The sequence below is a fragment of the Sarcophilus harrisii genome, chromosome 1 (assembly GCF_902635505.1).
Source record: "Sarcophilus harrisii chromosome 1, mSarHar1.11, whole genome shotgun sequence".
NCBI lineage: Eukaryota > Metazoa > Chordata > Mammalia > Dasyuromorphia > Dasyuridae > Sarcophilus > Sarcophilus harrisii.
Genome location: NC_045426.1, coordinates 393,720,989 through 393,747,845, shown reverse-complemented (window position 1 = coordinate 393,747,845; position 26,857 = coordinate 393,720,989). Strand labels below are relative to the sequence as shown.

General features: G+C 31.2%; 1 protein-coding gene across 2 annotated transcripts in view; it reads right to left on the bottom strand.

The window, feature by feature from the left end:
• The window catches only part of TENT4A (terminal nucleotidyltransferase 4A), a 91,520-nt gene that overhangs the window by 14,116 nt on the left and 50,547 nt on the right, over positions 1-26,857 (bottom strand). Inside the window, exons 2-7 of one of the 2 annotated variants that reach the window (XM_003759614.4) lie at positions 23,741-23,864; positions 20,655-20,701; positions 19,691-19,811; positions 17,702-17,809; positions 4,862-4,990; positions 319-532 (exon numbers count right to left, since the gene is read on the bottom strand). In XM_003759614.4, coding sequence (XP_003759662.2) covers positions 319-532; positions 4,862-4,990; positions 17,702-17,809; positions 19,691-19,811; positions 20,655-20,701; positions 23,741-23,864 — 743 coding nt within the window. The remainder of the gene's footprint in view (positions 1-318; positions 533-4,861; positions 4,991-17,701; positions 17,810-19,690; positions 19,812-20,654; positions 20,702-23,740; positions 23,865-26,857) is intronic. The other variant, XM_031946112.1, reaches the window with a different exon arrangement.

The window sequence follows — 26,857 nt, the reverse complement described above, 5'->3', positions numbered from 1 at the left end:
AATAAGTCACTTAAATAAAATCATTTTATTTTATATAAATAATATGCCATAACTAATATATAATCTTTATAACTCAGAGGGAAGGGAAGTATTAGTTAAAGAATATGTCTTATATTATTTTCCTGGTTAAGATTACCATGAATTGGAAATCTTTTAACAACTAGAAATTCTTATAACTTTCAGTATTCATGTTATTTCAGAGTCAAATAATAAATGTCTAAATTTTAAAATAGTAAAATGCTATTCCTGTTTATAGAATGCTTTCTTGCTCAGACTCTGGGAAAATGAGAACATTTAGTGATATTTATTTAGTCTTACCAGGCAGTAGAGGATCTTCAATGCACAACATGGATGGTCTATATCCATTGGTCATGGCTTTCATGATTTCTTCTTTGGCGATATAGGCACCTCCATTTTTTATTCTAATACCAGTCTTCAAGTAATTAAAATTTCTTCCATACAGTTCAAAAAATTCTACTAGAAGCATTCCAAGGTTTTCATCAGCTCTTCTGGCATCAATTCTGGGATGCAACTGCAAAAGAAACACATTTCCTCTTTGCACAAATCTGAATGAACCTTCTAAATATGTCATGTATCATCAACTCTGTTGTCTAGACATCCTATAAGATTCAAATCCCTTATTGGACAGCGTTTCTTTCACAATCACTAGCTGGTACTTATAATGATTATAAAGCCAGTTAAGAATTTGAAATGCTTTCTGAATCAAAGCTTTTATTTAACATAATTATGGTGCAAAATACATTTTATGGCATATTTTAAATATTTCCAAATTGGTTGACTTGTGGTTTATAAGGTAACTAAAATTTATTCACAACATTGCCTTAATTAGAATTAATCTATTTCTAGGTCTTGGTAAAGAACAGTTTACTAACCCGAGCCTTGATTAAAAGTAAGTTCCACTATTTGTTACATGTGTTATATTGAGCAGAGCATTTCTGGGCCTCATTTCCATATCTATTAAATGAATCTATTGGATCCTTCTAGCAATAAATTTATGATCCTGTGTATTAGCCTGGATTCTAGAAAGTCCAAGTTTAATATTCTTGATTATTCTGAAGTAAAGCCAAAAGGGGGCAGCACCAGAACGAATAATTCACATTTTACATAAAATAGACAAATCAACAGATCTAATGTGTAATAATAATTAGTAAACATTTCCATTTTTCAAACAAATCAGTATGTGATTCAGATCACCGCTGCTTTGTCACCTAACATTTCGCTTTAAAGAGAAAGTTCAGTTAATACTAAACCTAAATAAACAACAGGCAACCAAGAAGAAACAGGGAAGGAAGAAAGATTTCTAAGAGTTGCTTTTCTTGAAAAAGCTTGATGTACCCCTGCTTCTACTGTCCCCAACACAGTAGTAAGAGATGCCAAAACTTATTACATTTAAAAACTAGATCCCCACCTAAAGCAACAATTTTCAATTAAATAACCATATATTAATTGCTTCTCCATAGGGCATTGTAATAGGTTTTCTGAATATAAAGAGGATAAATGACACTCTCTGTCTTAGTATGTAGACCACAACAATAGAATGAATCAGCTTTACGAAATCCTAAAATAACTGGGCTACCTAAATAGACTAAGGACAAGAATCCAGGGTAACTAAGCAGAACTATGTGGCCCACAAAATTTTCTTCAAAAATAATTTCAAGGAGAAATCAATATTCCACAATACACTGTTCACAAATATTTGATGTGGGAAAAGAAATAATTCTAATCCAATCTCTTTCAAAGAAAAATGTGGAACAATACAATCTTTATTAGATATTAAAATAAGATTTTCATCTCCTGATTTTAAAATAGAGTAGGAGAAAAAATTATAGATCACCCACAAAGCTATGTTATGATATGGTGAAAGTTACTGTCAAAAAAGATGAGTCTAGGATATTAAGAACAGTAATCACAAAAGAGTTTACAAGTAAAAGTAGGACTTCATACCTCTTAAGATTGGCTAAGATGACAGGAAAAGGTAATAACAAATGTTGGAGGGCATGTGGGAAAACTGGGACATAAATATTGAAAAATCAGATGGTAGAAATGTAAATGATCCAACCTTTTTGGAGAGCAATTTGGAACTATACCCAAAGGGCCTATAAAATTGTGCATGCCCTTTGATCCAGAAGTGTCTCTACTGGGTCTATATCCCAAAAAGATCATAAAAGAGGGAAAAGGATCCACCTGTGCAAAAATGATTGTAGAACATGGAAATGGAGTGGATACTTGTCATTTGGGGAATGGCTGAATAAGTTATAGTATATGAATGTGATGGAATATTATTGTCCTATAAGAAATGATGAGCAAGCTGATTTCAGAAAAGCCTGGAAAGATTTATATGAACTGATGCTGAGTGAAGTGAGCAAAACCAAGAGAACATTGTACATAATAACAACAAGATTATGTGATCAATTGTGATGGATATTTCCATGAATATTTCAACAATGCAGAGATTCAAGACAATTCCAATAGACTATTTCCAATAGGAAAATGCCATCTTTATGCAGAGAGAATTATGGAGATTGAATGTGGATCAAAGAATAGTATTTTCACCTTTTTTGTTATTATTGCTGTTTGCTTGCTTGTTTGTTTTTAGTTTTCATGGATTTTCCCTTTTTGATCTGATTTTTCTTGCACAAAATGATAAATACGGAAATGTTTTTAAAATTGGACATACATTTTTTAAAAAGAAAAAGTAGAGGTAGAAAAAGATTAATTTAGTTTTGAATATAGAATAATACAATTTAGAGCTAAATTAAGAGATCATCTAATTCAACTCCCTCATTTTATAGTAAGAAAAAGGAGGAAATTTTAAGGTTATAAGAGTAGATAATAGAGCTGAAATCTGAACCCAGCTCTTCTTGTACTACATAATAATTTTATCCATTATACTAGCTGTCTCAATGTTTTGATGAGTTTAAGGTGACAACAGAATATCCAAAGTGGAGGTATCCTTTAGGTAGCTGTAAATATGGAACTAGAAAGCAGGACATAAGTTAAGGGAGTCAAATATCACTTCTGTATTGTTCAAGCCATCAGAGTGAAAATGTCATCTACCAGAGTGAATATAAGCGAAATACTCACTAAAGAGGACCATTTTAATATAACCCAAAGAAGTCAAAGATTTTCAAAAGAGAAAAAAAATTACATATCCATTCATTCTCTGAGAGCATCAGTTTCCTCATCTGTAAAATGAGATGGTTAGATTAGATGCACTCTAAGAGCCCTCCTAATTTTAAGTAATAATCTTCACAAGACCATTAAACCTCTGAAAATCATTGTCTAAGTTACAATATTAAATAATACTAGTTTTATTATACTTGACTATATAATGTATATTTATGTGTATATCAACACACACATACATGGAATTAAGGCTATTTTAAGACATTCCATATTTTCCCAACTGGCAGATCAGAAAACTTTCTTTGTATTATCAGCTCTCAGAACAGTGTTTGGTATGTAGTAGGTGCATCTAAGGACCATATGCCACATTATCATAGTACTTAAAGACACAATAACAATTAATTTTCCTATGCTCCTTACAAAAACTGATATTATATTTTATTCTGAGAAGCAGATATCTGGAGTAAGGTTATCTGAATTCAAATCCATTCTCTCCTGTGACCTTGGGTAAGGAGTCTAGCCCCAGAGTTGCTTCATTTATAAAATAAGATTATGGGAGCTAAGCCCCCTCCAACTCTGGATCTGGATGTGATCCTATAATTTTGATAGGCTTAGATCACAACATTTAGCACTCAAAAATACATGCCATATTTTCTAGTAACTCTCCCATTTTTGCAGATAAAGAAAATAAGCACCAGAGTGGCTCTGAGACTTGTCCAAGATCCCCTCAGTTCTTAAATGCCTTTTCCAATATACAACACTGCTTAATGTGTTCTACATACTATGTGACTACAATTCAAAGAGATCTATTAAAGAAATATTAGAGTGAACTACCTGATAATTAGTAATAGCTTGCCTAAACATATTAATAAGTGTTTTATCTTACCTAACTGCCCTGGAAAAGTGCTTAACAAAAAAAGGAAAAGAAAAATATATTTAAGTTAGTCTACTTTTTTCAAGGACAAAACACTAGAATGTTAGATGAAGCAAAGTTCCTTTAATGAAAAAGGCTATTCAAGTTCTCTGTCAGGAAAAAATAGCTATACCATATTTTAAATTATAACTATATTCTGTGTTAAGTGAAGATTTTCAAAATCAGCTACAGTAGAATATAAGCACTTTGGGGGAAGGAACTGTTTTATTTTTATCTATAAAAAATTATATTATATTATTTAAAAAAAGCCCCAGCAGCTAGTACAAATGGTGAGAAAGGCTTATTAAAATGAAGCAACAGAAAACCATTTAGAAAAAAAAGATTTATAATGAATAGCATAATAAAATCCTTATTATAGGGAGAAGGGGAAACCTCTTTTCCCCATTTGGAGGAATTTATACACTATGTGTCCCACCTGGCTCCACCTAACTAAAGCTTTAAGTGAGTTGAGGTGGACCAAGAACTGAAGTAAGGCCAATCTTCCCAACTACTTTAGGCACCAGGCTAAGTAATATTCCACCAGGTGTTTCCAGTAGAAACAGAATGAGCGATTACTCAGTATAAGGAAAACTTAAATTTTTATACACAAAGTTTCAGGTTTATTTATACAAAGTGACCTTATATGTTCCATAAGTTCCAAAACAAAATAAGAATAAGGAGATACTAAGGGGAAAGGGACAAAAACATTTTATCTTTTTATGAAACAAAATGAAGTATATCTAGAATATAAAACACTTGTTATCTTATCTTTTTAAAATTGATCAGGGAGAAATCACTTACCTGTAGAAAGCTAATGGCCATTAAAATTAGGCTATAAGAGCTAATTCCACCTGTAAAAACTTCATTCAGGTCCCTCTGCAAGAGGAACTGTTTTAATACTAAAATCAAGTAAGGCAGCAATGAATATTTCTGTAAATAAAAGAAAACAGATGCACTATAGTTAATATATTTTTAGACAAATTATAGATTACCTTAATAGGGAGATAAAGGAGAGTATTACAACCTCCAAGTGGATTACATAAAGGCTTTAGGAGCTGTCCTAGGTATCTAGATAGCTGAAAATTGCCTTTCACCAGCTGGGTCATCAAGGTAAAAGTTCTGCAGTTTCTGTTTGAGTTTTGTTTTGCTTCAAGAGGAGAATGGGTAAAAAGCATCCTTTGAAGAAATAAGTTCACCTCTGTCCTAAAACTATATCTACCTTCTCCTAGTTCCTAAAAAGTAATATTTGTTTAAAGAAGTATACTAGAGAATTAGGGATTTTCCCCAAACCATCCAATGTGATTCACTTTCTCTCCAATCTGAAAGTTGGTTATAACTGTATATAAGTTATAATTTAAAATAGTATGGAGGCTGAACTTCAGGATCTTCAATAAAATGCTTTTCAGCATAAAATCTTCTCTATTGCTTCTACTTCATCTTTTCATTAATTTTTATTGTAAAGTTAACCAAAGACAAACATTTCAATATAAAAATAAAAGACTGAGAAAAAAACTGTCTTCTTATATAATTTTTAAATTATATATATATATATATAATATAAAAATATAGAAACAAATTCATGTCATGTACTTTTTCGTGGTCTGTATATTTTGAATCACATACAAATATATGTATGTATATGTATATATATATGTACATATATAACATGTATGTGTGTATATATATATATATATATATATATATATACACACACACACACACACATATATATATGTATTTTTTAAGGAAAGAAAACTGAAACCACTGTAATAAATATGTATAATCAAGAAAAACAAAAGCCTATAGTAAATGACTTCAACTCAAATAATTTCACCTCTTTAGAAGCTTCCTAACTTTGGATATTTTTCTCAGAAAAGGCCATGGTGACATTTCCCCAGGGCCTCTTAAACTTCTTCCACTCACAAACCCTTTTTGCCTGAGAAATTTTTACATGACCCGCAGGTATACAGGTATATAAATCAAGTATTTAATGATATGAAATCATGATTTCTGGACCCCCAACCTTCAATCACAAGATCTCCACCATGGGGTGGAGAACCACAGTTTAAGAAGCTGGGCATCATCCAATGTTAATTTGTGGTTTATATGGTGAAATCAGTTAAATGGATGATTTGTCCATTTTCATTCTTTGTAAACATCTTTATTTTTATATGCAATCTAAATACTTAAAATATTGTTTTATAGTTCTGAAGTTTAACCCCTTAATTAGTAAACAACAAATTTTTCTACTACAAAGATTTTATTACAAAATATTAATATTGAATTCATTGGTAATATATAGCTCCAGTCTCTGAGAAAAACAAAAAAAGCTAGGAGCATTAGCATTCAAGGGGGAAAAACAGGTTCACACACTTTTAAAGTATCAAATATATTTATTTAATATTGACAGTTTAAGCATCAGCAAGTTAACATTCACTCTGATTCATTCAAGTACAACCTTTTTTTCCAAAACAGATATACTTCACATTTGAATACAAAGTCACATTTTTTCCAATTTGCTTTTTATTAAAAATTGCCTGTATTCTCAAAAAAAATTTCTCATAGAAATGAAGTTGAAAACCTCTGGATAAAAAAAAAAAGATTAAAATGATAGTAGCTAATCTAGTAATATAATATGACCAAGTAGTCATTGTGGTACAGACACTTCCTAGTTGTTGCTTCTAATCTACCAACTATTTCCTCATACAACATTCCATCTTTCACTTCCATGCCTTTGCTCAAGTAATCCCTTCACATCTGGAATGTAATTTTTCCTTATTTCTGCTTCTAATAATCCTTAGGCTTTTCTCAAAGCATAGCTTCCACATTAGACTATTTCTGATCCTCCTGGTTGCTACTAAGTTCTACTTCTTAAAATCTGTTTGCATTACTTAGTTCTCTAAACATGTAAGATCCCAGGAAAATGTAAGCACTTGAAAGCAAGGAAGGACTGCTTTGTGTTTGTATCCCCACCACACAGGAAATTGCTCTACACATAATTTTTGAAAAACATTTATTTGTTTAAATGAATTTGATTTGTTTTGCATATTCATCTCCTACCAAAACTTATTCACTCCTTCACAAGCAGCTCAAACAATTCAGCCACAGCTAATCCAAGTAGTAAGGTGTGTGCTCTCTCTAAACGAACTTCAATGAGGTTAAACTATCTATTTCCATGCTTTTTTAAACTATGCTTCTAATATTTCAATATGCTAAGGACCAATTGATTTATTTCATCAGTATGAGAAATCCCTCTACAATACACATACAAATCCTTGAATGGCTGGCTTAATGAACTGCTGTTTCTAAAAAAAAACATTACCATGGAGTGATTACCTTTGAGAACTTATCTAGGCTCTTGAATGAAACACTAAGGTCATCTACTGACTTCACCAGCTTACAAGAATCTGCTGAAGCTTGGAATCTGCTAGTATAACTCTTCAGAATGCAGGATTAGCTCTATATCATAATTGGTAGGTCATGGCAGTTCAATTTTAGAACAAAATATTCAATTTAAATATTATATCATAAAGTTCTGTTAAATAATACCCAATTTTTTACTTTAACTATTTTCCCAATAATTTACTCTAACTCTGATTTTATAAACACAAACCCTGATTAGAAACATTTAATTTTAAAATACTTTCAATTTTATGTTCTGCTCTTTGGTTTCAGTCTGTTAATGTCCCTCAGGTCCTATTAAGAATCTTCTCTTATTCAGATTCTCCCTACTACCACCACCCAGGATATAAGTACTACATGTTTTATCCCTGTTCTTCAAATTAAGAAATCGAGGTTCAAAGAAACACAGATGAGAAATCTCATAGCAGAATGAAAATTCAGGCAAATCTTAACTTCAAGTTACTCTTCTCACTACACTTACACTTGTTAAACAAAAGCAGTAATATGTAACATGAATTTGTTTGAACATTTATTTACATTTTTATTCCAACATTTTCACTACATATGAAAAAATAAATTATACAATCACATGAGTCTTGTCCACTATCACCCTGGTTAGGCTTTCTTAATTTAAGAATGTTAATCCCATTCACTAAAGAAAACTAATTCCAAGTTAGAAAATTAGTAATATTAATTATAACTAAATTTAATATTTTTCCCTCTTCATCAATAATTCCTGCTGTTCCTGAAAAATACACATTAGAAAACAAAGTCTCTAAAAGAAAGCAATGATTTTTCCTATGATATTTCTTTATGAAGAACTCACTGTTTATATTACTAAGGGGGTCCTTAAAGAATCAGGGTAAAGGTAATCAAAAAGAGACTACCAGAATGAATTTAGTGATATGCAACTGATTAAAAGTTGACCAATATATTTATTATTTCCATTAATTTTCAGATTAAGGATTTAAGTATGTCTGACCTAGACAGGAAAAGAAAATCATTCAGGCCCCAAAGAAGCAAATAATTTGCTCTTGATTTAGATATGTATATTCCATCTCAACTTAGACTCTAAACTATAAAGGCAAGTAACACATTTTTTAACAACAAATAGCATAACAGCTTCACTTATTTATTGTGTGTCTGGCTCTATGCAATACACAGTGTTAGATGTTGGGAGAGACAGATTTATTTTTAAAAGCACAGATCCTACTTACTTGCGTAGAGCTTATAATCTAGTAAAAGGAAAAATTTGGACACAGACTCATACAGTATAATGTAAACCAAAGCAGTTGAGGAAAAAAAAAAATGATAGAAACATAATAAAGAGAGGAGGTGTAAGCTCCCGAGAATAAATGTTGATTTCATATAGCTTCACCTCATCAACTGTCCTTACTGTTTCTATCTTTTAATCTTTGCTGTGATGAGAAGTACTTCATATTCTAAGGAGAAAATAATGCCCAATGAAGAAGCTTCTAAAATTGCACTAGAGATCACATTTGGCTAAAAAGAAAGGCAGACAGACAGAAACAGAGAGGGACAACAAAAAATGAAAGGAGAGAGTACTGAGAAAAAAAGAAAGGTAAGAAGGAGAGGGAAAGACAGAGAGATGTAAAGAAGGGGGGAAAAGAAGAGAGGTAAGCACATGAGGAAAATCAAGGCAATAATAGAAAGGAAAATTGTAAGACACATACTGGCCAATAATTATTTAAAGTTGTAAATGTGTACAAAGTAAATATTTGAAAGTGTGTCTTATCTATGTCCTCATAAATTTATTTTAAGATTTACTGTTCTGCTATGCCCAAAGGACTATAAAACTGTATATACCTTTTGATCCAGCAATATCACTATTAGGTCTGTATCTCAAAAGGATCATAAAAGAAGGAAAAGGCCCATATGTGCAAAAAAAAAAAAAAAAAGAAAAGAAAAGAAAAAAGTTTGTAACAGCTCTTTTTGTAGTGGCAAATAATTGGAAAATGATGGGATACCCATCAGTTAGGGCATCGCCAAATAAATTATGGATATGAATGTAATGGGATATTATTGTTCTATAAGAAATGATGAGCAGACTGATAACAGAATAGCCTGGAAAGACTTGATGAATTGATGTTAAGTGAAGTGAGCAGAACTAGAAGAGAACACTGTACACAGTAACAGCAAGATTATGTGATGATAAACTATGACAGACTTGGCTCTTCTCAGCAATACCTTGATTCAAGACAATTCCAATAAACATAGGATGAAAAATTCTATCTGTATCCAGAGAGAGAACTATGGGGAATGAATGTTGATCAAGCATACTTTCACCTCTTTTTTATTTGCTTTTTTTTTCTCAAGGTTTTCCCCTTGTGTTCTGATTTTCCTTTCGCAAAATGATTAATATGGAAATATGCTTAAAACGATTATACATGCATAACCTATATCAGACTGCTTGCTATCTTGGAGAGAGGGTAGGTAAGGGAATGGGGAAATTGGGGAAAATTAAAAGGAATAGACAAATGGTAAAAAAAAAAAAAAAAAAAGGAAAAGTTGTAAATTTCATAGACCAAGTGAAATTTCCATGAATTTAAACATTTTCTAAAGCTAGAGATAAATCCGGTACTTTAGGGTTGCAGCCAAAAACATTATAAACAATAAAATGGAGCATAATGCTGAACAATAACAAAAACACTCAATGAATTGCCAAACTTTCAGGATATTGTTGTAAAAACGACTTCAACTTAATAGAAAATTTGACATACAAGATACAAGGGAAATATAAAAAATAAACATCAAAGACTAATTACAAGGAACTCAATAAGGACAAATTATTTACTTTATATATACTGTATGTCTAAGATTGTTATTGGTAATTGGGTAGTTCGAAAGAAAGATTAAGATAGAGTCGAGTATAATGTAATTCTAAAAAGCAAAACCATGTAGGAAAAAGAAAAAAAGTAATTATCTCATTACAAAGGAAGTACAAGAGGAAGAACTAATATAACGAAATAAGATGAAATAGGAGGGTTGCTCTGGTACCTTACTCTCATCAGGAATGACTTAAAGAGGGAAATATATATGTGTGTGTGTGTGTGTGTGTGTGTGTGTATATATATATGAAAAGATATAAAAGTCTTCTAAATTAAGAAAGAAATAAGAGGGTAAAGTGATAAGAAGGTGGGAGAGGATAAGGGAGGGATTTTTCGACAAAACCCTACTTACATCAGATCTCGGTTAAAGAGAGAACAACATATATATGTAGAAGGGAATAAAAGTCTTCTAAATTCATTAAGAAATAAGAAGGGTGAAGGAATAAGGTATGGGGAGAGGGCATAGAAGGGATATGTAGATTAATAGCAATGGGGTAAAGAGAAAACATATCTATTTGGATGTCTAGAAAAGTCATCTATATTCAGATAGAAACAAGAAATCAAGGGGATAGGTTCTCAGGAAGGATAAGGGAGGGATTTGTGAAAGGGGGGTAGGGTAATTAAGTAATAGGAGGGCAACATAGTAGATAGAAATAAAGTAGAAGAATTAGAAGGAATAGGGATAAAGTGAGAAGTATAGTAAGGAAAGGAAGAAGGAAGAAAATAAAGAAGTTAATTATAGCTTAAAACGTCAACTGTATGAATTCACCTATAAAATGAGCCAAGAGTAGATTTAAAATTTTAACTCATTGCTTTCAGGAAATTTCATAAAAATGAGAGCTATTCATAAATATAAAGTAAAGATCTAGAGTTGAATTTATTATGTAAAAACAAAGCAGATGTAGCAATCAGGATCTCAGATGAAGTTAAAGCTAAAATAAATTTAATAAAAAGAGAAAAACGGAAACTATACTACATATTAGCCACGTTAATTTTATTTTAGACTATTTAAAATAACTAGTCAGTTAAAATAAGTCAGTCAGGCTGGAATACTGTTGTGGTGTAAGAAATGATGAATTTGTGGATTTAGGAAAATGAAAAACCTCGATTTATGAAGAAAGATGCTAGCCACATTCAAAGAAACAAGAGGAAAAGTGGAGAAAAGCATAGTATGTTCTTATGTATATGTGTATGATTATAGATGTATATGTATGTGTACCCATATTTAACTGTAGCCTTCTTGGCCTGAGGGAGTGGGGGTTGGGGAGGTGGGAAGAGATGGAGAGGTAAGGAAAGGGGGAAAAATTAAGTAAAAAGTACACAGCGAAGAATAAAATAAAACCAACAATGAAGTAAAGAAAAAGATGGACAGCTCAGTTTTTATTATATAGGCTTTCTTGAAATGGAAATTTATTGCTTTTATTTTGAATTTCTCTTATGTTCTGCTGTGCACATGGCGACTTTTTTTCTTTTCTTATTTTGCATTTAAGTTTTTTTAAAAATTTAAGAAAACAAATTAAGCAACAATCGCTCAATTAAAAAGGATGTAAATAATCGGAGAACTTCAAAGCAGAAAAACCCACAGAGATTGATTTACTCCCAGATATTCCCAACAAGACATAATCTACTCACTGACAGGTAGAACTGGAGTTCTAAAAAATAAATTATATTTATTTATAAATCAGTGCTTACTTTGGCATCCCTCTCTCTCCACTTGGCAAGAAAATTAAGGGTTTGCTAGATGAAGCAGTTTCTAGGTTCTTTCAGTTTCAGTTTAATTACTGATTTACAATAGATAAACTTCCATAGGAAATAGTGGGTCATTTTCTACACATTATCATTTTATACATTTCTCATTTTAGGTAATGAACAATTTGTTTAAATAAGCTCCAACCAGACCAAACTGTTATATCTTCTCATTTTGATATTCTAATTTGGATTGATTTTAAAGTCAAATCTGTTATGTAACTATACAAAAGACAGCTTATAAGTGAATGACTCCCACATTAGTATTTAGTATTCTTTTCTACTAAAATGTAATTAATTTCATGTTTTTGATGCTAAACATTTTCCATATCCAGTTCCAATTCTTTTCTCAAAGGAAATATTCATGATATACAAGAGTGAAGTTTCTACACAGAATGAAAGTACTTTGCCTCTTGTTTCTTATTTTGACTCATGCTTTCCAACAAATTTTTCTGTTTTTCCCTAATGTCAATTTAATATGGAAGTCCCCAAAATATTAAAGTATAAGTTGATTTAATTTAGAGGGGTTTGTTGAGCTCTTCATAGATTTTTCTCCATATTTTCATTCTCTGAAATAAGAGTTGTTTCAAAAGCTTCCAGTACTTTTATAGTAATCTTTTTGCATGTATTTATCACATACAATAAGAGCCAATTAAGTGTAATGGAGGGAAGCTGTGACCTGAGTTCAAGTCCAGCCTCAGACACTTAATAGTCATGTAATCCCAGGCTCACCACTTAATCCTATTTGCTTCAGTTTCTTCATCTGTAAAATAAGCTGGAGAAAAAAAAAATGGCAAATAACTCCAGTTTCTTTGCCAAGAAAATCCCATATGGGGTCACAAAGAGTCAGACAAGAAACCACACAATAAGTGTAGCAAATGGTATTTCTTGTTATTTTATGACAGACCCAACTCCATCAACTTTTATTTGGAGAATAAATAAGGAGAATGAATAAGTCTTACCAAGTCTTATTCTGATGGTTTCTTGTGGCATAGAGGAGCCCCATGTTTTTTAGCACTAGTTCTTTTAAAGTTCTACGAGAGCAGTCATCAGATGAACTCCTGGCAATATGTAGCTAAATATTGAGAAGCTCACTACTTAGGCAGGCCACCTGGTGATGAATTCAAAGCTATTCAATTCAATAAATATTTATTAAGGGTCTACTATATACCATATACTGTGGTAAATGTTAGACAAAGAAGGGCAACCATACTACCCAAAGGTGCCTGTTCCTAGCAGAAACCCAAATTCAGGAACTAAAGCCAAAGAGATGGGTAAACAGAAGACGATACTAAGCAGAACCAAAAGTTAGTGCTAATTTAGAGACATCACAAAAGAAGAGAGTAATTCTGTAACAACAGCAGCAGACACTTAAAAGAAAAACTATTAATTTTCCACAAGGACTATATGAATACCTAAATTTTTTTTTTAAATTGAGGAATTAGGAGATTTTTTAAAAGGGGAAGGGGGAAGTTCTGGAGGAAAGAATAGGAAGAATAAATAATTTAAAACAGAAAGTAGCAAACTTTAACACGTAATGCACTCCCTGAAAACTAGAATAGACCAGACAGAAATAAATAATTCTATAAAAAAGAGAAATAAATATAAATAATTGGGGGGAGAGAAAAAACCTTATACTAAATGAAATTAATCCAGAAAACAGGTCAAGGAGAGAGTTTTAAAATTATCACCTTCCCTCAAAACTATGATTTTTGAAACACATATTTAAAGAAATCATAAATGAGAACTAACCAGATCTATAAGAACAAGAAAGCAAAGATAGAATTCTATCACTTTCTGAAATAACTACAAAAGGGAAAATCCTAAGAACATCAGCCAAATTCCAAAGCTTCCACATCAAAGAAGATACCATGAATATCCAAAAAGAAGCAATCCAAGGACCAAAGATAAAAACCAGGATCCCAAAAAGACCTAGAAACTCCTGTGGTAAATAAAAGGAGACGTTGAAATGCAATATTTAAAAGCAGAAGACATACTTTTGCCACTAAAAATAACCTATTCTGAAAAGATATGTATCATCTTACTAATTAGAGTAGGGAAAATAGACCTTTAATAGACGAAGATTTTCAACTATTACTAGAAAAGGCTAGAACTAAGAAGAACCTCTGAAATGCCAATACAAGAGTTAAGCGAAACCGAGAAAGTTAAAATTTATTTGAGGAAATGGATGAGACTTTATGATAATGTAATGCTAACAACATGATAGGAGATAAAACAAGTATCTCTTCAGAACTTTAATGTTTTAAAAAAAAAATTAGGATCTAAATCAGAAAAATACAAGTCCTGGGACCAAATTAGTCCCTTTCTCGGTATTTAAAAAGAAAATAAGGGTGATTATAAGAAATACTTATAGTTATAGGACAGCTAGATGGTGTAGAGGATAGAGCACTAACCTTCAAGTCTGGAATATCTGAGTTCAAATGCGAACTTTAACACTTACTAGCTGTGTGACTCTGGGCAAGCCAATTAATTCCAATTGCCTTGCCAAATAAATAAAATTATCATTATAATAATGCAATTATATAATACATTATATAATTACTGTTAAGGATAGAAAGTGTTTAAAGTTGTTCTTTTTCATAATTGAGATATGTGAGAAGAAAAGTATGCAAACATGGACAGGCATCAAAATGAACATCACTTTTAACTGAAACAGATAAAGGAAGATTAAACATAGATACATACTCAAACAATTTAGTGCAGAAATACATCAAATTCAAGAGAGAAGCAATTAGAAATGAAGGGTACAGAATTAAGGAAAAGGAGAATACTGGGATAGAGATAGCTACAGGCAAAACAAACTTCTTGATTTTGAGAAGTAAAAGAAAAAGCTAAAAATTAGATTGTAAAAGGGATGCTCATCTCCTTAGGAGAATGGCTGAACATATTTTGACGTAAGAATGTTATAAATTATTATGCCATTAGAAATGAAGAAAATTTGCAGAAAATCATTTGTAATATGAATTATGAGAGGGTAAAGTATGCAGAAACAAAGAATGGTTTATACACAGACAACAACAGTATAAAGAAAAACAAAAACTCTATTCAATATGATGATCACTCATATGTCCAAAGGACATATGATGAAACATTATTAGCCATCTAATAAAAAAGAGGTGATAAAGAAAGAATCTAGGAAAAAGGCATACATGTTTGGACATGGACACTGAATAGATGCTTTCTGCTTAGTTTTGTTACGAAAGTTTTGCTTCCCCACTTCCTCTCACTTTTTAATTTGGAGTACTGGAGGAGTGTTGAATAGAGAGGACAGATTAACAGTGTTAATACCAAATAGGGGAGCTAGCCACTGAAACACTTTTTGTTTAACTGCACAGAAGAAATCAGAAAAAAATACAGACAAGTAGGACAAATTTAAATGTAATGCATGGAATTTATCTACTTTTTAACAAATAAAAAAATAAACAGTATGAATTGGAGACTTATGGTCTCATATACTATCTTTTGCATTCTTCTGTTTATATCAATATGTTGTTTTTTATTTCTAAGTTCAAAATTTTAAAAATAGCAATAGAAAACTTATAACTAGATGAGAATCCAACTAAGTCAATTCATACCAAGAGTGGATAACAATGAAATTAGAAGTATAATCAAACAAAAAATACAAAAGATCTATAAAAATTTATATGACAATCTGTTGTCTTCAGTAATAATAGAGATATCATGTTTATACTACAATAAAATAGTCCCTATATGAGCATAAAAATGCCTTTAAAGAAATTAAATATGGGAAAAACAACTAGATGACACCATATAAAAGGTCCAACAGTGAAGGAATGAGGGGGAAAAAATCTTGGAATTTATTAGGAATTCCAAAACAGATATATGAAGAAATATCAATAACTATAAAATCAATTATTTATTAAGCAGCTACTATGCCCAAGACTGTTTTGCTCAAAATCACAAAGGTAGTAAAAGCATCAAGGGTATAGGATGTGAGTCTAGGTTCTTTGACTCTTGAGCTAGTTTTTTTTAAAGAAACAGTTCATCTATTTCACTACTAACCATTACATGAATGATGAAATCTTCTTCCTTAGGACAATGCAGAGCATCCTAAACGAAATCTATAATCATCAGAGTTCAGGCTAACTATCCAAATAGGAAAAAATAAGTGGATGAAGCATGTCTATTATCCAGAATTTTAAAAATATAACTGGACAGAATTGATCCAAAAATAAATACTTTGCACAGACACTGAAAAGTGGACAATGAACTGGGTCCAGGATTAAACAGAGACAAGTAGGTTGTATTGCCTTTAGGAAATTTAATAACTTATCTTCTCTTTAAAAAACAATGCATCTTAAAAATATAAATATTCTTTTTTTTTCCTTTGAGGCAATTAGGGTTAAGTGATTTGCCCAGCATCATATAGCTAGGAAGTGTTAAGTGTCACAAAGTGTCATGGTCTCTGAAGAATTAAAGTTGAGGGTGACCTTAAGGGCAGTAGAAAGACAGACAAGCACGAGTAGGCTATAGCACATTACCAAGGGAGAATTCCACATCTGTGAGATCACAGAGCCATTAAAGTATGAAATGACTTCATTGGTAAACACAAGAATTTTATAAAACTTTGATGCTGAATTTTTAAATTCTGATGATTAAGAATAACAGTACTTGTAAAACTTTAGTTAAAGAAGAAATATTTAAAACCTATACAAACCTATATCTGATTGTTTACCATATTAGGGAGAGAGGAATGAAATCTGAAATTCAACATTTTAGATTTTAGATGGCATATAACTGGGGGAAAAAAATTTTTTAAACTACATATGTGTATGTATGTACATATATGTGTGTATGTATTATAGTTATATTACATATCAGTTTAATGTTATCTGAAAGATGAATCACATTAGGAATGTTTATAACTTTCTACAAGATCCTTTTGGTATTGCTATCAGAAAGGATTTTTTAAAACCTATGGTGAAATAAAGCTATATCATTTTAAAGAAAATTTAAAAGGGTATTTATCTAAAAAAGAAAAAAAAGGGTTCAAATAAAATGTGAAGTTCATTTTAATCAAAATGAAGGACATTTCAAAGGATATACTTTTCCCTGAATTTTTTAAGTAATAGTAACACAGTTACAACTGAATACCAGACAACATTACATTTCTAAATTTTAAATTCACAACTAATTTAAGATTTTCCTGAATTCTCATTAAAAATCCTGAATTAAACTTGTAAATATGGCCAGTTTTCTATGTTATTTCTATAAAGAAACACCAGAAAAAGAAATTTAATAACTTCTTTCAGACCAAAATCCTACTTTGTTTCAAATTTAAAGATAGAACAAGATATTTCACAATGAAGAAGCAAATTTGCCAAATGGCTACTAAAATGGGACTCTCTCAGCTAAAACTTTGTAAATACTCAAGTGTAAGTGGGAAGGCAAATCTTAATAGTTACTTAGAAAAGGACTTTCCTTTATAATTTTGTAGCACAAATTAGGGCAAATATAATGCATTAAAAATAAAAGTCATTTTCCAAATTTCCATATTCAGCACTGTGACTTAACATTTTAAAGTTTAAATCAAAGAACTAAAATAACCTTTAAAATTCCTTTAAATTTTTTGAGATCCAACTTTTTAGCATCATAAACATACCTTCATATAATCCTTGATCAACCGAGCTGCCTTCACACCAGTTTCCATATTAAAACTGATGTCAACTTTTACTTCTGTCTCCTGGTCAGTGAGTTTTATTATTGGTACCTAAAAATTTTTTTTAAAGAAATTACTAAGTTATTGTTTAATATTTGTAGTAATAAGACTTTTCAAAATTGCTAGTTTCTATACATTTCAGGAAATAAAAATAACAAACAGCTGGACAAAAAGGACTTAGCAATGATACCTCCATAAATAAAGAGATGATGCCACCATAAATGAAGAGACTGAGATACTATATAATCTTGTAATCATAAACCAGATTACTAGAAATGCAAATAATGTAGAGTGAACTAGTGTTGCTTTTCAGAACTATAAAAAAATAGTGTTTATAGTATCTTACATATAGCAGAAATTAGTAAACACATTAATTTAAAGTTTTAGAGCTGAAAAAATCTTAAAACACAGACCTCATTTTTATCAAGGAGAAAACTGAACTTGACAAAAATTAAAGACTTGTCCAGGGACACCTAACTAGCAAGGATCTGAGGCTTAAACTGAACTTGGGTCTTCTTGACTCCAATTTCAACTCTCTATTCAGTATGCCATTCAGCTGCCCCATGATTAGTGACAAAGCTGAAACAATACCATGTATAACTACACCAAAAGGCTTTCACATAAAAGTACAACTCAATAAGTAAATGTAGGTGACAGAGATCTCATTCATCCTTGTTTTTACAGAATGGAGAATTTGAGAGCAAGAGGTATCCTGGAGTAGAAAAAGTAAAGGTGCACCCCTCTCATAAAAATTTGCCTGTGTGTATAAGGTAATGAAAAAATATTTTGTCTATTACTAATCTAAATTGTGTTCTTAAATTAAAATCTTTTTTTTTAGAATTTCTAAATACTAAATATGTATGCCTATATTAGAATTACATATATTTTTACCATGTTTAACATATATTGGTTTACTTGCCATTTAGGGAAGGGAGGTAGGGGGAAGGAGGGGAGAATCAGAACACAAGGTTTTGTGAGGGTTAATGGTGAAAAATTATCCTCACATGTTTTGAAAATAAGCTTCGATTAAAAAAAAAAAAAGAATTTCTAAATACTTTCATTCAACTTTAAGAATCACAACAAATCTAACCTACTATATTAGCAGTAATTCCATTTCTAGATATTTATATTATATATATATATTTATATTATTATTATGTATTCATATACATAAGATTATTTTTATTTCTCTAAAACTAAAAGTAATAAAATATAAGAATATAATTTCATCTAAGGGGCAGCTAGGTGATGCAGTGAATAGAGCACCAGCCCTGAAGTCAGAAGGACTTGAGTTCAAATTTAGCCTCAGACACTTAACACTTCTTAGCTGTGTGATCCTGGGCAAGTCACCTAACCCCAATTGGCTCAGCAGAAAAAAAAAGAAAAAAAAAAAGAAAAAAGAAAAACAGAAAGAAAAATTTCATTCAATTTGACAATAGAGCAAATATTTAATAAAGTTCTTTTACAAGTTCTCTATCTCAGAGTTTATACTAATGCCACTGTTTTGTTTACTAATATTCACCAGAGTACATTAAAAACCCAAAATTACCCTAGCCTCCCATTTTCAAGGTCTCTAAATGATTACAAAATTTCTAACTTAAATCATTTTTCTTCCTCCACAAGGAGGAAATTAAGTTTAAGTAAAATCATGGTACTCTGCCAAGAAAATCTTGGTTGTTTACTGGCTCTTGCTCTACTGATAATTAAAATTTTCATTAAGTTCTTATACAGCTGGTGATCATGATTACAGAATACATTACAAAAAGATTGATATTACATACATGCAAATTTTAACCTACATAAGAGCAAAATATTAAAAAATTAAACATATTAAGTCTTTACAATCTACTGGACTCAAAGAGCTGCTTATACAGAATTTATTTTTTTAATTCTTTAAATCCACCTGCCTCATTACTTTAAAAAAATACTTACTGTAGCTTTGTCAAGTACTTTAATGGAACATGGCTCAGCCACATTGTGTTTCCGTAGTGCTTGTTCCAACAGCTGTAAAGGTGGACGTTCCCATTTTCCAAAAACTACTAAGTCTATGTCACTACACAAAAAACACAGTACATATATCAACAAAACATGCAATAAGTACATTTTATTTATATTCATAGAGTATAACAATACATAATATTTAGAATTAATAAATCATTCACTCTATCTTTAGAAACATAAAATGATTCTACAAATTGTCACCACTGGTAAAAGGCAGTTTATTTCCTGTTGCAAAATGACACAGAACAGAGAAGACAAATAGTTTCCCTGGAACATCCAACAGTTATAATGAAAAACAGAGCTCATGTCTCCCAATTCACACTTCTGTGCTTTCTATTGATTATAGTGAATTTCTACGTCAAATTCATCTTTTGTTAATGTGATTTGGGATGTCCCTGAATTATCTAGAATCCTCATAAATAAAAGACTGTTTCTCCCTCAAGAAGGGCATTCACTCTTAAAAATCAAATTTTTAATGAAATTTCTTATACGATTATGATAAATATTACCCATAATTATGAGTAAAAAGGCCTATAATGGGGAAAATAGAGAACTATAAAAACTTCTTAGTTAAGATCACTGAATCACAGAGTTAGATGGCTTAGATACAAATGGTTTATCTTCTCATTTCATAAGTAATTTTAGTCTTTAAATAAGTCCAAGACTAAAACTAAGAACTATTAATATAAGTTTATAACCAAAACCTGAAACTTCTTGACATTTCATTTCTTACCACCTAGGTTCTTCACCAATCATGTTTTGACTCTAATCATGTGATGTATAATCTAGAACTTTAAAAAAGTAAACTATTTTATCTTTAATATTCACAAACACACAATATTTAACAGGAATGAAGACACTAAACAAGTAAAAATTTAATTTAGAATTAACTTACCTAGTTGGAAGATAAAGCCCTGTACTAAAGCTGCCAAATATCTGAACCTGAAAGAAAAAGATATGCTCTACAAAAACATTTCATGTAATTGATAATGATCAAAGTTCTAATTAAATTAACAAGTTTAATATAAAAAGAAATATTTATTATTAGATACTAAGTCAAACTAGAATTTTAATAGTAAAACACAAATCAAAATTAAATAACTGGTAAGGAAATAGATATTTTCTTATTTTATTGATTTCCTATTCCTATTGTATGAATCTTTAAAGCACTTAAAATCAAAAAATTAAATCATATTGCTCCACCTAAATAATTTTAAAATAAATATTGTAACTTTAAAAAACCCCCAAAAATGATATTTGAATTACTATATCAAAATAAATCACTTAAGCAATTATATTTGTTAGAACAAAAAGTTTTGACAGAAACTCAATGGTGAAACTAGATTATTATATGGTTATAAGACAAAATATGTAACGTGCTGGTACAAAAAGCTACTATGTTGAACTAGCAAATGGGCAGTAATTCTAAGACACAAGAATGCTCTGTAATAGACCCTGAAAAAACGATGAAGTCACATTTTCATGAAAATTAAATTTATAAATCCATAATTGAATGATCAAGTAAACCAACTCACTAAAAGGAATTCATGTCAAATCTATTAAAAATTCTTTAGGGTAAAAACCTTGATTTTGGATAGCCAGAAACAGTTGATAATAGCTTTTGTTGACAAAGTTTTCTGAAAAGCTATACTTCAATTTCTTTTAATAAATATTTAAAGGCCTATCATGTTCAAGGTATTTTACAGGACATTAGGGACATACAATACCACAACCAAAGGAAGAAAAAGCCACCAGTCCATGACCTCAAGAAGCTTGCAATATATTCCATGCAAATAGATTATTAAACACAAGATAATGTGAAGGAGAAAGTACCTCCCACTAAGAGAATCAGAAAAGGTAGGTGAACTGGGCCTTGAAAGAGTTAAGTATTTCAAGTGGCAAAGGTAAGAAAAAAGTATATTCCAGGCATAAAGGACACCCATGAAAAGATCTGGGGGCAGAGAATGGTGAAATTTGGGAAAGAGTAAATAGATCAGTTTCGCAGCAATGTCATTGTGTAAAAGGCAGTAATGTTAAGTTGGAAAAATTAGCCAAGGGTCAGAAAAGCAAGCACTAAATGTTGGACTGAGAATGTAGGCAATAGGGAATACTGAAGAGTTTTGAACAGAGTAGTAACATGATCAAAGCTGTACATCAGGGATGTTATTTTTGACAATTCTGTGAATGGTCAATTAGGGAAGTAAAAGACTAATAGCAAGAAAACCAATCAGAAAGCTACAATATTAGTCCAGGAAAGAAATAAGAAGGTCCTGAACACCAGGATAGTAGAAATATGAATAGCGATAAGAGAAGAAATTCAAGAGATGTTGCATAGCACAACTTAGAAATGGGCTGGATGAAGAGTTGGAGTGGTTTAGTGATTCCTTCAAGAGCAATAATGAAATATGGAAATGGGATCATCTTATTAAAGAAATATTGACAATTTTCATTATTAAGCTAATTCCATTTCCATTTTGAACATATTGGGTCTAAGAAGCCTATAGGACATCCAGGCAAAAGCAAAAAGCAGGAGATAATACTGAGTGAGAGAGCCTATAGTTCAGGAAAGAAATTATAGCCAGATGTTAACTTGGAAGTCATATGCATCAAAATAATAAATGAACCCATTAGTTCTAACTAATCACCAAGGAGAAGAAATAAAGAGAATGGGGAAGAGGGTCCAATATTGAGCCTGGGAGGAAGAGAGGAGGGAAAGGTGAGGAAAAGTTTGATAGTATATAAAGAGGAAAACTAGGAGACAAAGGCGGAATAGAAGCCAAAGAAATGCCCTAAGAGAAGGGGTTGACAGTGTTGAAAGCTATCAGTCAATAAGAATGATGTGATTAAGAGACTATTAACCTATGAGAGAAATGATTCTAGTAAATGATAGTGGCAGAAGCTAGATTTTTTAAGGAGTCAAAAATTGAAGAACTGAAAAAGTGGACATAATGACTGTGGATTTCTTTTTTCTTTAGGATTTTGGCCAAGAAAGAGAAAAATATCTAGAGGAAAAAAAAAAAGAATGAGAAAATTACAGTGTCGAATGAAGTTTTGTTTTGATTTTTTTTTTTTTTTAGAATGAAGGAGACCCTAGCATATTTTTAGGGAAGGGAGTGGTAGGTAAAAGAATCTGAACAATAGAAAGAGGTTAACTGAAGAGAAGGTATGAAAGGGCACAAAGAGGACAACTTCTTTGTCAGAGACAGGAACAAAGGAAGAGACTATGGCATATAACAGAGAAGGACTTTGAGTACAGAATAGAGAAGAGGGTATACACAACAAAAGGTATCAATTTTCTCTTTAAAGTAGGAGTCAAGGGTCTCTGTTGAGGGAGCCTGGAATAGGATGATGGAGGGGAAGAGAAAAGCAGTTTGAAATGATAGTTCTGGCAACATGACCAAAGCACTATCAGAGAAAAATAAAAGAATTACCAGGAAGTAGTGAAACATGTTTTTAAAATATTTCTTTACCATGGAACTAAGAAGACTGTTTCCTTAATGTTAAACAAGAAAAGAATGGGAAAGAGAAAGATAAATAGAGGTATCTGGAATAGTCTTATACACAAAAAATCTGTGATTTCATAAGTATAAGATACTTCAAAGATGGAACTCCATCCACCAAAAGCTCCTTTTTTAGCACAAGTGATAAATTTACAGAATCTATTATAAGGTCCTTTAGAGCAGAAACCATGCCTTTAGACATTTTTTATCTCTCATAGTGCTGGTCATATAAGTAGTTCAGTAAATAAAAACTTTTTCTATTCCTACTGTGTACTATGCTGCTTCTCATATGGCATGCAGATTAAAGAAAATTAGAATGTTTGGAGAATTCTTAACTTTATCAAGACAGAAGATAAAAATCATCCCTTTCCATAAAATATATGTTAGTGGCATTCTGACTAGAAAATGGGTCTAATTGCTTATGGAAATTATATTTTTAACAGCTATTTAATTGTACAGAGGTTTGAAAATATGCACTTACATCAGCCGTAGGCCAAAGATCTTTTATGACAGTTTCTATTCTTTTAACTACTTCTCTTCGCATAGCTGCTTCTTCAGGACAAGGGGACATGAAATTATAAAAGTCAATTATTTCCTCATGTAGCCTAAAAGGGAAAAAAAAAAAGGTAGAAGGAAAAAATCATTATTGTAATTATAAATGAGTTTCCCAAGACTACTTAACAATAAAGACCTATTAACAGTATTACTAAAGCTGTATAAACAAATCACAGGAATAATTTTTAAATCTTATTGGTTATTTTACACTTAAATGTATAAAACACACATTTTTTTAATATTAACTGAGCTGAATTAAAACAAGTCACACAATAGGATTTGGTTCCTACAGTGAATTCCACTACAGTGAAACAACTTGGAAGTAACTAGAATCAACATTGCTTAATTTAACCTAATAGACATATAAAGATATTTTCTCTAAAAGAGAACAATGTACAACAACAGCAAGAATTGAGTTCATTTAAAAGGCATTATCTCATTTTTCTAAGTCAAATCCTGAATAGTGTGTCTAAAATGGAGATCTTTTAAAAGGCTCATCCATCTTTACTTGCCTCCCCTTCCTTCCTGCCTCCAGCCACTTATCTTCCCAGGCACAACTTTATGTCAGCAACTGATAGATCTGACTATTGGCCTTTATAGGAAAGAAGCAACGATGTCAATTTAACATCACAAATGCTAAGCAGACTAATTGGTCATTGTATTAAAGAAATTAACTAGGAGGCAGAAGAGAGTAAAACTAGTACTTCAGAGTTTTAAAAATATGTATTTAAAATTTATGTGCTAATACTGAAAAGCCTACATTTGTTAAATATACAGATTCCATTACTACTGAAATAACTGGCAAAATAAACAATATGATCTGACGTCAAAAAGGAAAGCAAAACGATGTCATTTTACTGTTACTATACTACATACAGCTTCTGGTGCTGCTGACTTCAACAAGATGCCCACTAAATGAGTACTTTGTTGTTGTGGTTTTTTTTTTTAAAACACCACTTTTAAAAAGCTGGACAGGAACCATACTGAAAAACCCTAGGGGTGGCTGGGGGTTACTGTATTTTAATAGTCCATCATTAAAGTCACCATATGTTCAAAGTGTTTAATTAATAAGAGACAAAGCCATTTGTTCCATGATTTATGGAATGAAAAAATTTGCAGCCTTTTGGGATGCAATTAAATTGTACATAATTTTTATCAGAATGGTAATAACCATCCTTAAAATGTAAACACTACCTTAAGGAACAGAGTCTAGAAGCAAAAATCAAATTTTTCTGGAATGAATTTATAAGAAAAAGGGCAGAAGATCAAGGACATCAAACAGTTTTAGTACATTTATTATTATAATAGAATTTTCTATCAATACTTAACCATATATTTTATCAGGTAAACTGAGAGCAATTTAAAAGAACAATGTTTCATATTTCATATCAAATACAATATATTTATAACTATAAAAATCAAACTACCCATAAAAAGAAAAAAACAATTAACAAGCTGTGAATCTATATAAACATCTTTTATTTAGACTTTTAATATCAGTAAGACAGACCTACAGAGGCTGCAGAGAAGGGAGGAAAGAACTAGATTTTAAGGTAGTTAGACTTGGCCTCATCTTATCTAATAAATCATAAAAATCTGTGATCTCCTTTAGTTACAAGATATTCCTATAATGCAGTTCTTAGTCAAAATTAAAGATCCTCTTTTTTTTTTTTTACTTAAAAAAATGCTTATCTTCTTTTAAATTTGATTATGACCAAGTAAAAGAACAACTAAGAAAAAATAACAGTGATAGAACTCAAAAGACCTTCCTTCTACTTTCTGCTACTTTATTCAAGTCACCAGAAGCCTGAAAATGTGTTAAGACATATTTTGCCATTGGTAAAAAAGGAATAAGACACTCCCTATTGTAGCTTGAAGGAGTGGTATAAGGATGAAAACAATTTTATGCATAATATCATTCAATAATTTACTGAGTACAATGAATGAAAGTCAGGAAGAACTGTGAAAATAAATTTTAAAACATTATATAATTACTGTCATTATAACTTCAATTTATCAGCACCAGCACAGCTAAAGCATTCCAGAAATTACAGCTAAATCCAAAAGATAAGACAAAGATCTCATGCCTTAACCCCAGGAAACTTTAATACTTAAGAACTCTCACTTACCATAACTAACCTCAACCATTATTAAATACCTGCCTCAATGAGCACAAGGTCAAGCTCCCAAACTTATCACTCAGGGGACAACTATGGGAACACATCCTTCTCTGCTATGGTAGTGATCCTGTCTGTTTTTCTCAACATACAAAAAAAGCAGCATGCACTGATTCTGTTCAGTCATAGAAAGCAAAAGGGGTCAAGAAGCAGGAGTGAATGAACTGAGAAATTAAGGCTGGCCTGAAACAGGGGTATGTAGGATTTAGAGCCAAAGGATAGAGGAAAAGCAGGGTAATGGGATTAGAAACCAAGTTTCCTCCCCATTTACTCATGAAAAAGATCTGATTGTCACTTACCCTAATGAGAAGAGGAAAACCACCTAGTACATAAGACTTGAGGACAGACTAGGGTCTGTCCATCTGTGGAAAGGAAACTAGCAAAAAAGTGATAGAGAATATAAAAAAAACTATTAAGATACTACAATATCCTGAATAAAAACCTAGCTCATATGTAGTTGAACCAGAGAAGACCTAAAAATAGAAGGAAAAACACTTTAACAATTTTAATTTTAAAAAAAGGAAAATGAACAAATAATTGTCTGATAAAAGACTCACGTGGACTCCTTGGATATCATAGAAAAGCAATGAGAAATTCCAGAGTGACTTAAAAGAAATAAAATTCTTAAAAAAAAAAAAAAAAAAAAGAATAAATTTACAATTAAAACCTAAATAGCTAAGTAAGAAAAAAATTCTGATCAAGAATTTTCCAAAGTAATAAATACTATGAAATATTCAGAGGCAGATGAAGGAGGGGAAAAAAAAAGAAAGAGACGGAGACACATAGAGACAGGGAGGGGGGAAAAGGGGGGCAGAAGAGAGACTAACGAATACAAAAATACTGAAGTGGAGGGAAAAATACAATGA